The sequence below is a fragment of the Pistacia vera genome, unplaced genomic scaffold, assembly GCF_008641045.1.
Source record: "Pistacia vera cultivar Batoury unplaced genomic scaffold, PisVer_v2 Contig1484, whole genome shotgun sequence".
Lineage (NCBI taxonomy): Eukaryota > Viridiplantae > Streptophyta > Magnoliopsida > Sapindales > Anacardiaceae > Pistacia > Pistacia vera.
Genome location: NW_022195559.1, coordinates 1 through 10059, shown reverse-complemented (window position 1 = coordinate 10059; position 10059 = coordinate 1). Strand labels below are relative to the sequence as shown.

Here is a 10059-nt window from a genome sequence, read left to right as displayed (position 1 = left end):
GAGATGTAATTGTTTTGCTGCTTTCTACCATCCAGATACAACAAACATAACGCAAATAGAGATGTCCAATGCCAATCTAAAGATAGCAAATAATGGAAATAGAAAAGGGTCAACGCCATATTGAAACCCATAATGCAATACAAGAATTCTTGGGATGCGCCCAATCCCAATCCCAATCCCAATCTTTGGTGACTTGTTACTGTGCATTGTCGGCCATCATTATTTTTCTGACTCCTCGTTGCTTACTTGTAAACTCAAAGTTTCATATAAATGTCCACCTCAACCCCAACCCATTTTAACGACATCCTCATTCATGATAATTGATATTTTAGAAATATCATGATATGGTGATGGATAAATGCTCATTGATGGAAGAAATGGGTGTTCACTCCACTCTAGGCAACATATTAATGTCCATCACCATCCTGTTTTCCATACAAGCTTAGCGCTTCTCTCATTTATGAGATAAATATTCAATTAGCTGTCTAACCAATAATGTTCAGTACTATGCATTTTTTAGATATGACATGAAATATATACAAACTATTTTCACTGAACCCATGAAAACCATTTCTTTCCTCATCTAAACGGGCATCCACTTCAACACATAGAAATGCATTGGATGAAATAAAGAGAGCACAAAATACGTCTACTAATCGGAAAAGCTTTTTTCTTTTAGAAAACTTAACATGTATAAATGCAGCAAGGGTCATATTTTTTCCTTTGATTCCGTATAATTAAAAAAGACAAAGGTATTGATTACAACTCAGGGAACATAACACATGAGCATGTCACTTCTTCTGATTTTGGAGATACCTTCCAATCCACTGGCCTTTCTGGGCAGTCCAAGAACAGATTCTAATTAATATACATCCGCCATTTGCCTATGCAAGAACAGGGACGAAACCTTTGTTAAGAGCATTCTCAGTCACTCAAACTAATTAGAATAACTGGAACAACAAGCTTGTTGATCCATCCCCAAATGATCGTAAGTCTGCAGCTTTAACCAAAGCCCTGCAGAGAGGGCAAGTTCTTTCTCTCTCCAACCTGAAATATAATCATCAGATGGTCAACAAATGAAACTTATTATGGTAATTGTACACGCTACATAGTTTATGTATGCCCCCTACTCACAGAAACCTTCTAAGCTTGATGCAGCAGAAAATGGCCTTCACAAGCTAGCATAAATAAAATTTCAGTATATAAAGGTTGGAGAAAAATCGAAGTTACTAACCAGTTGACAATGATATACTAGACTTCCTTTATAATAGGGGCAATAATTCTTATTAATTGAAGGTTCTGATCAATTACAAAACACAAGTTCTTCACGAGTGATCACCAGTGTTTCTGGATTTCCTCTCCAATTATGTTCCCAGGAGTGAAGATTTTGGCAGATTGGAATTATAAGGCATTTGAACCACATAAGTTCAATTTAACTATACCTTAAAATCCAATTCACAAAAATCTTATTGCACGATCCAATGCGTAAGTTTAAACCTAACATATGAATAAATAATAAAGTATCCATGAGCAACATATTGTGTTTATCATTTCTCTCTTGCCACTCACCACTATATACACAGTATATTAGGTCCAAAAAGTAGTAGTTGGGTCATTTAAGAGCAAGTTTCTCGGAGGCATACAAAGGAAGAATGCACAATCAAACAAAACCTACACCATCCAACTTTAACAATGTAGCCATTGAAATATTAAGTGTAAAACACAAGATTACAAACTTACCATTCAGAAACACAGTCCTCGCAAAATATGTGTTTACATCGCAATAAAACAGGAACATGCATCTTCTCTTGGCAAATTGCACAGAGGTCTCCAGCTGCATTTACCTGCATTAGATCATCTAGAGTTCAGACTTCAGAATGAGTAGATTATTTAATCAGGAGAAAAATAACTCACTTATGAAGATCAACATTCACGTTACAAAATACTATCACATATACATGATTTGCAAAAAGGTAACAACTGAACATGTGAAATGTTGACAACTATATAAGAAACATGAAACCTGAAAACAGTTACCCACTGTTCCTAAAGTGATATATGTAACCTATGTCTCCACCATATGCAACAAGTCTCTATCAAGAAATATGGAACACTCATGAAATCTGACCTGAAATTGAAAACACCAATCTCCTAGATCAAGAAAGAACTAGTATAAGCAGGTTGAGTTGTGCAGGAACCCCAAGGGACAAGGCTTAAGTTAGTTTCAACTCCGTAAAAGAAAGGACATAATTAGCAAAACTCCACCACACCAAGCCCGTTGAATTTTCCCTTAACAAGTTATTAAGCTACTGTTGCAATCATGCATCATGAAGTTGTTGTATCCCTCATTACTTCCTATCACAAACCATCACCATTCACTGATTTTCTACCATAAAAAGAAATACCAGTTTGGTCCATTAATTTAAATAATGCAATCATTGCAGCAGGACCTCACGCTATATAATGCAATCATCGCAACAAAAAACATAGATTAGAGTTTAATTTGACAGAAAATACAATGAAAAGATCAATCAAAAAGCTTTTCAGAAAATAAGTAAAACTACACAATTGTACCTGTTCCATTGTAGCATAAGACCCATAATGAACTTCCTTCCTTGACAATGCCCTTAAGGCAGCAAAGAGAGATTGCACCTGGCAAGAAACTAAAAGTGTCAGGACTAACACCCCGGTCAATCTAATCTAATCCCTATGAAGTATTTCTAAGAGAACCAAGAGAATATGAAAGCTGTAAAGATAAATGCAAACATTGACAGATGAAAGCCTACGACTCTACCTTCTCAACAATGGTGGTAAGCTTGAAAGTTAAATACAGCCCTGTGGTCAATGATGAAAAGAGGCTTCCATAATCTTTGTTCAAGAAAAATCGGTACCAGACCGGTGCTGGCAACAGTGCACGGTAAAACAGCAGAGCATACTCGATCAAAGTTAGAATTTGACCCTGAAAAACAAAATGCAAACTGTCAGAGAGTTCTGAAAATTTGAAAAAGATATTTGCAGTTCCAAATTATATCTGAAAGTAATTTTATTATGCCTGGAATTGCATTACCTGCCGGCGGAAATTATGGCCTCTGCCACTCTTATAATAAATTAGTAGTAGACACTTAAGAGCCATTGCTGCCTGCCTCACCATTGCATCTAGAAGCGATAAAATATTACCAACAAGTCAGCATTCAAGATTTCAACAATGAAAGATAAAGAAGGCTAATGTGATTAAGGCATATATGACATGACAAGCAATACTAACAACAAATTGAACAAACTAATAAGAGCGAACATGGAATCTCATAGAAAACTGCACACATTTTGGTCAACCGAAAATTAATATATATTCTCTTGAAAAGGATACTGAACCAAATTATAACCACCACTAAAACTTTATTAACAACATTTACTTTAGTGTTCCAACATGGTTAAAGGACATCCAAAATATTTACTGTATATATTCTATCACTGCAAACAATAACAATAAACACATGAATAGTTAAATTCATACCATTCACTAGGATGATGAATATAGCATGCCAGAAAGGTGGAATTGTTTTCGGAGGAATCAAGACCAATGGATATAAAAGATCATCATGTCGAAACCACCAGTAAATTCCAACCACATGAAGCATAAAACCGATAGAGATTACGATGAGAACAGAGTTTTTCCTCTCTCCCTGCAGAAACCAACAAGAAATTAGATTTTCCTGTTCTTCACTGTGGGAAAATAAGGGTTGGAAATGAATTCAAGTAAGGAGCTTTAAAAATTGGAAGACATGGAAGCACCTTTAAAGCAGTCTGCTTTCGAAGGATATCATTCGACTTAAAAATCATTACTGTAATCCAAACTGTAACGAAAAAGCCTGCAAGTCCTCCCAAAAAGAAATTTTGCACTAAATCAAAATTTTATCCAAAGACTTAAAATGAGAAACACAAGAAAATACTAAAGAAAAACAGATAACTGAAAACAAAGGCTATTGATATATCACTTAATGTTGGTGTTCTTTGGTTGAAGGCAATAATCTTAAGTTCAATACTTACAAAAAGATAAGGAGAAAAAAGTACTTTATGAATCTTTTCTCCGAGATTTATTTCTCTTTTCATCTCGTTTGGCATTTAAGTACTAACTAGAAAACAATTAGAAACAAAACCTAAATGCTTTTGTTATGGATTGGAAATGAGCATCATATATAATTTCCCGAAGCACACACATTCCTTCTCAGCTTGTGAAATTGAACAGTAATAATAACATAAACAACATGTAAAAGATGGATAATGAGAACTAATACCTTGCAAATGCTGTCGAATGAAGACAACCAGCAAGAGTAATGAAAATGGAAGAACTTGTTCGACCCACCGAGCAAGCTGCTGAATATCATAACTTCGGTAAGAATTATCACGAGAAGTATTACCTTCAACTGAAGGAGGCACCAATGGAAGCGTTTCCCCAGCCCCTAATGGATTTGCCTGCTCATTTTCCAACACTGCCTCTGTGGTTTCGGTTTCAGCATTCTCCGGTCTAATTATCTGAATTGAAACCTCCCCAGGACTCACACTGCTTAGATTGTCAATGGAATTGGGCGACTGGGTCTGAATATCACCAACAGGGTAAGAATCTTGATGGGCAGAGATAGAAGTGGCCGAAACCACACGGGAATATTCGAGTAGAAGAGATAATGGTGAGTGAAACAAGTTTAGCAAAACCCCATAGCTGGTAGAATTATTATTACTAGTATTAGAGGTAGAGGTTGTAGCCGTGTTGTTAGTTAGAGATGAAGAAGGATCCACGTAGGGATCAGGAGTAGTTACAGGTGAGGTTTCCATTTTAATACACCAAACGAGACGCCTAACCCTTCTGATAAAAAAGAGTTTAAGAGTATACCCGAAACGAAATTATAAAAATTTCACAACTGAAGAAAACTATACAATCAAATAAAGAGAAAATTATCGAAAGAAAAGAATTTTATGTTGAAAGTTACCTTAAACATTAGATTAGAGACAAAGTATTAACAGGCTGGAGGGCTTGAGAAGAGAATGAAAGGTCGAAAGATTTAGGTGTGATATTTCAAACCGGGTCTCTTGCACACAAAGATTATGTTTTTGTAATGAAAGCTAGCAACTTGATTATGATAAGAAGCTTAAGATGAAGAACGAATGAGATAGTTCCTGGGATTAAAAGAAAGAAAAGAGAGAAGAAGGATCATGCTTGACTTCATCCTACGTGCTTTCTTTCTCTCTACGCTGCAAAAATGAACGCGTCTACTTTTATCTCTTTTTCCTTTTGAAAATCTCTTGCCTTCTGCGAAAGAGCCAGAGTAGTGGTTGTCTAAAATATTATTATGCAGTAACGTGTTAAATTATTCATCGTCTTGCGGCTTTTTTTTTCTTTTTTTTTTTTAAATAATAATACTTATACATACCAGTTTTACAAAACATACCAGTTTTACAAATATTTGTGTATAAATTCATGTGTCACAAAATAAATGAAAACTAAATATGATAAGATTAACTTTTTATATTCACTCTTTTATTTATTTTATACCACATCAATTTATATTTGTTCACTCTTTTATTTATTATAGTTATTTTAATTATAGGGCTGTTACTATGCAACTTACGATCTAGAAATACAAATTCAATTTAAATGACTTGATGAAGAAAAATATTAAATCATATTCATATTTACCATGTATTGTCTTATTGATTGAGAATAAGAAAAATATGAAATGATATTCATATTTATCATCTATTGTTAATGGATGAAGTCAAAGCTTTTAGGTGGGAACACTATGAAATGATCTGATTGGATATCCCAAGTTATGCGCTTGCTGACTACAGCTTCAATGGTCAAATTTCAAATAAACATTATTATAACATTAATTTTATTTGCATTTTGCACAGTTCTACCAAAGCCAAGAACAAAGCATTCCATAAGCACATTCCGCCCCAAGCAACACCTTGGTAACGTGTAAGTTTTCAAGTTACAAATCAAGTTGCATACACCAACACGCACCCCGGCCAAAACCAAAGAAACCAAAAGACAAGAGAAAGCTTTTCGAGGTCTTTAATTAGCCCCTCCAGTTGTCCTTTCGCTGCCTTATCTCCCGGAGAGCTTCCACTGGCGCATGGCAACCAACCAACTCCTGCAGATGAAGCAAAAATATCTGCATAAGAAAGCTTGCATAACAAAGCATTCTACACCAGTGATAAATGAGATAACAGATACTAATGAAAAAAACTATAGCTTGATTGGCCTTGAATTATTTGAATGGTATTTAATTGTCATTCAACATAAACTGAAAGGTTAATCTTTCGGTGAACTAGAAGACCTGAAGCTCTGGTAGATCAACCCTCATAAATGGGTTAGTCTCCATCTCTTCGTCAATGGTTGAAGGGATGGTTGGCAGGCCTGCTTGTCGCTGTTGCTGAGCCCATGATAGTTTTTGCTGTATCTTCACATTATTTGGTTCGACAGTCAGAGCAAATTGGAGGTTCTTCACAGTGTACTGGAAAAATATCAACTCAAAACATTATTTTAACTATCAAACATAAGACAGATCAACATAAAAGATAAATCCACGAAACAAAAACACTAAGCTTGTAAGCTTGTTCTTTTAAGAAAAAAATTACATATTCCATTTGAACACAACATTCCATTAGAACATAACAAGTTTCAACAAATGCAGCCAAGGATTTCTTCAACTCCAAATTTCATACTTTCTCAAGCTGTATTATTGCATTCTCAAGGGACTTATAACGGCTGGAAAGTACAGATAAACCCCAATAACTGGAAATAAACCAGTTCCTCGCACTAAAAGGACTAATCAAATGGTTAACTACCTTGTTCTCTCCAACTCAAAATAGCTCAAACTGGCAATTTAATTTCTCAATACCAAGCTTGCCCTCAGTTTGGAAATTTTGCTTGCAGTAGTTTCAATAAATATACTAGCTCTAAGTTGTTCATAAAATAGATTGAACCCCCAGCAATAAGATGATGTTTTCTATAAACACCTTCAGACACTTAGACATGGTAACAAACCAGTGAAAGTATGAAGCATAAGGTGGGCAGAAGACCGACACAACTAGATATCATGTGATAGTGATAATGCAAAATTGAAATTGACATCGATGAACTACATAAAGACAGTTGCAAACTCATAATCTATTAAAAATTAGAAATTAAAGTTCATGTACATTTTTGTAAAAGAAAATAAGCAAACTATTTTACCTCGTGGCCACAGTAAACTCGAGTTGGATTCGGCAATGAGCCCAATGTTACACACAGTGATTGATACATTTGTTCTGCTGTGCCTTCAAAAAATTTTCCACAACCAGCTATAAACTACAAAAGAGAGGAAAAAAAGGCGCAACTTATTGCCTTAAGCACAAACATACAAGAAAAAAGGAATAAAATTTAATTCCAACACAATGACAACTGCCCAGTTACGATCTCTAGTGTAAAGAGCTTTGATGAAAACTTAAAGCAAGTATCTTTGACTTACCAATGTGTCTCCAGTGAAAACAGCAGGGTCCTGTTCTCCCTCTTTGCTGGTCACATAATAACTTATGTGACCTTTGGTGTGGCTGGTTGAGAATAAAAAAGTGAGGCATCCTTACTAAAATAAATCCATCTTCAAGTAGAGGAATCTGAAGACAGAAAAAGCATACCAAGGCGTGTGAAGAGACAATATATTGATATGAGCACCAAGTGAAATGTTATCACCATTTTCCACTTGATGAGTACAGCCCCTAACATTGTCAAGTGAGCCACCATAGACCTTAATTCCAGGCACTATCTGTTTTATCTTATCATTCCCACCAGCATGGTCCCTGTATGCTTAAATCGGTTCAATACCCTTTTTAACAATAAAATTGTAAAATTAAAAAGAAAGAAACTTTCTATGTGGGCTATTTTGTTACCAGTGATGATGGGTGGTAAGAACGAGAGTGAGCTGGGCGCCATGTTGTTTGGCAGCATCAACTATCTTCTGGGGCTCAACCGGATCCACAACTGCCGCCTCCTTAGTGGTCTCATCGATAATCCTGCAAAAAATCAAATCAAAATCAAATCTTTTAATCAACATAAACACCATAAGCTGAAAATGAATGATGGGTTAATTACAAGTAGGAGTAATTGTCTTCTAAGCAAGGAACGTGGAAGATTTTCATGGCCGGTTCGTTGAGTTCTGTGCTGCAAGTTCAAAGTCTTTGATGCACTGGATTGTCAGACCAACAAGAAAGGAAGAGACACGTAATCAGCCGGACTCTTCCATCAACCAGCCACGTCGCAGTCTAAAGCAATTACGTTAGTCAAATATCATTAAAGTCCCATATACGTAAATATTTATGCCAAAGCCCTGATGGTGGACTCTGGAAGGCAAATAGAGTGTTTGGATGCGGGAATAAGTTTATACCGGTCCAAGTCCAACTCTGCGTTTGTTAAAATAAAATAGGAGCAGCAGAAGCGGCTGAGGTACAAATAATCATCAGCGGAATTGTAATACCAATAGCGATAGAGAGATGGGGAAGCAACCAGTGAAGATGAAGGCGGTGGTGTACGCGCTATCGCCGTTTCAGCAGAAGATAATGCCCGGCCTATGGAAGGATTTGCCCGACAAGATCCATCACAAGGTTTCCGAGAACTGGATCAGCGCCGTCCTCCTCCTGGGCCCTCTCGTTGGCACCTACACGTAATTTTTCTTCTCTTCTTTATCGATTGTGTTTTTTACCCATTTTAATTTCTTATGAAATTTCCTATAGTTGCGATTGTCTCCTTGAGCATAGTTTAACTTAGGGTTTTACCACTTCCAATAAATCTAAATATGCCTGCTTTTGATTGCTTTTATACACTAAAAATCCTCCTTATTGCCATTAATTCTAATGTGCTACTGTCAATTTGTTCCATCTGTAATTGAAAGTGATACATCGCAGATCTAATTTCATGTTAATCCCTATAATATATGGGAAATCGAGAAATTGGATGTGAAAAAGATTTTTCTTTTTTTAATTATTCAATATAGTTGGCTCTATCAGTTTGTGTTTGGTTGATTTTTTGGAGCGTGAAAGGTTTAGTAGAAGCTACTTCGTATTGGGTTATCAATTTGTGTGCATAATTTAGAACACTGAGGAAAGGAAATTTTTTTACCTGAATTTTGCATTGAATTGGCAATCAATCAAGCCTAGGGTTATCTCCATCACTGAATTATTTTTTGGCTTGGAGAAATTTCTTTGGTGGAGACTGAACGTTGGTGAATATACAGAAGTTTGTCTCTTTTTTATATTCATATATGAACCTTAAACTCATCTTCTATATGTTATAACTTGAGATTCCTCTTGGGAATTTACTGAGTTTAACGCGGCAAGTTTGCAATTTGTGCAGGTATGTCCAGAGATACCAGGAGAAAGAGAAGTTGGAACATAGGTATTGAGTGAAGTAAGTGGATGTTCCTCCGTTGTACTGGAAGAACTTGCAATTGGCTGGCAACTTTGTTTTAAGTTGTACAATTTTATGAACTATGTTATGCTGTTGGGGCAACAATAGCATTAATTTGATGGTTTCTTTAATGGATGTTGATTATTGTGAACTCCAAACAAAGGGTTTTTTGTTAAAATAAATTTGACCATTTGATTGTTTTAGATTGAATGGTTTTTTTCTCCCTGTAATCTTGCATTAAGAATTTTGACACTGCATGTCTGCAACTAGATGATTGTAAGTTATCATACCCTGAGCTGAAGGATATGGGATGTTTAAACTCGAACCAGAACCAATATGGAAAGCATCATTGATACAGAAAAAGGCGAACACTAGACCCAAAATCACTCTCAGAGAGGAAGCAGGTAGTAATATTTGATTAGTTTTATGAAATCTTTCTGTTTCACTTGTGATCTTGCTGACCCTCTAATCTATTTTACTCCAAAGCATGTTAGCTGCCCTTCGATTTTGCTTAATCACGAGGTTGATTGAGAGCTCACTTTGTCTTACTAGTTTGTTCATTTGTTTGAATCATCTTCTTGAGTGATGGTAATAATAGGGAAGCACAAGCACTCTACATA

The 10059-nt window shown here is 35.8% G+C and overlaps 3 protein-coding genes across 3 annotated transcripts; 1 reads left to right on the top strand and 2 right to left on the bottom strand.

The window, feature by feature from the left end:
* Positions 1-537: 537 nt before the first annotated feature.
* Positions 538-4830, bottom strand: LOC116124100 (RING finger and transmembrane domain-containing protein 2-like). The gene is made up of 8 exons (XM_031409807.1): positions 4296-4830; positions 3793-3869; positions 3515-3683; positions 3068-3156; positions 2795-2959; positions 2575-2652; positions 1741-1844; positions 538-1047 (listed from the first exon to the last, which is right to left on the bottom strand). The coding sequence occupies exons 1-8, from the start codon at positions 4828-4830 to the stop codon at positions 942-944; spliced, it is 1323 nt and encodes a 440-aa protein (XP_031265667.1). The 3' UTR covers positions 538-941.
* Positions 4831-5910: 1080 nt separating this feature from the next.
* On the bottom strand, positions 5911-8293 carry LOC116124101 (hydroxyacylglutathione hydrolase cytoplasmic-like). The gene is made up of 7 exons (XM_031409808.1): positions 8129-8293; positions 7927-8049; positions 7675-7836; positions 7509-7590; positions 7235-7348; positions 6336-6512; positions 5911-6149 (listed from the first exon to the last, which is right to left on the bottom strand). The coding sequence occupies exons 1-7, from the start codon at positions 8173-8175 to the stop codon at positions 6075-6077; spliced, it is 780 nt and encodes a 259-aa protein (XP_031265668.1). The 5' UTR covers positions 8176-8293; the 3' UTR covers positions 5911-6074.
* A 216-nt stretch (positions 8294-8509) lies between these two features.
* On the top strand, positions 8510-9642 carry LOC116124102 (cytochrome b-c1 complex subunit 8). The gene is made up of 2 exons (XM_031409809.1): positions 8510-8696; positions 9386-9642. Exons 1-2 carry the CDS (start codon positions 8527-8529, stop codon positions 9432-9434), a joined length of 219 nt encoding a protein of 72 aa, XP_031265669.1. The 5' UTR covers positions 8510-8526; the 3' UTR covers positions 9435-9642.
* Positions 9643-10059: the final 417 nt, after the last annotated feature.

Coding starts and splice junctions, on each gene's coding strand:
- LOC116124101 (XM_031409808.1), bottom strand. CDS start 8,175: ATGAAAATCTTCCACGTTCCTTGCTTAGAAGACAATTACTCCTACTT. Junction 7,837..7,926: donor CTTACCACCCATCATCACTG/GTAACAAAATAG, acceptor TTAAGCATACAG/GGACCATGCTGGTGGGAATG. Junction 6,513..7,234: donor GAGTTTACTGTGGCCACGAG/GTAAAATAGTTT, acceptor ATATTTTTCCAG/TACACTGTGAAGAACCTCCA.
- LOC116124102 (XM_031409809.1), top strand. CDS start 8,527: ATGGGGAAGCAACCAGTGAAGATGAAGGCGGTGGTGTACGCGCTATCG. Junction 8,697..9,385: donor CCTCTCGTTGGCACCTACAC/GTAATTTTTCTT, acceptor CAATTTGTGCAG/GTATGTCCAGAGATACCAGG.
- LOC116124100 (XM_031409807.1), bottom strand. CDS start 4,830: ATGGAAACCTCACCTGTAACTACTCCTGATCCCTACGTGGATCCTTCT. Junction 3,870..4,295: donor CATTCGACAGCATTTGCAAG/GTATTAGTTCTC, acceptor GAGGACTTGCAG/GCTTTTTCGTTACAGTTTGG. Junction 2,653..2,794: donor TTACCACCATTGTTGAGAAG/GTAGAGTCGTAG, acceptor GTTTCTTGCCAG/GTGCAATCTCTCTTTGCTGC.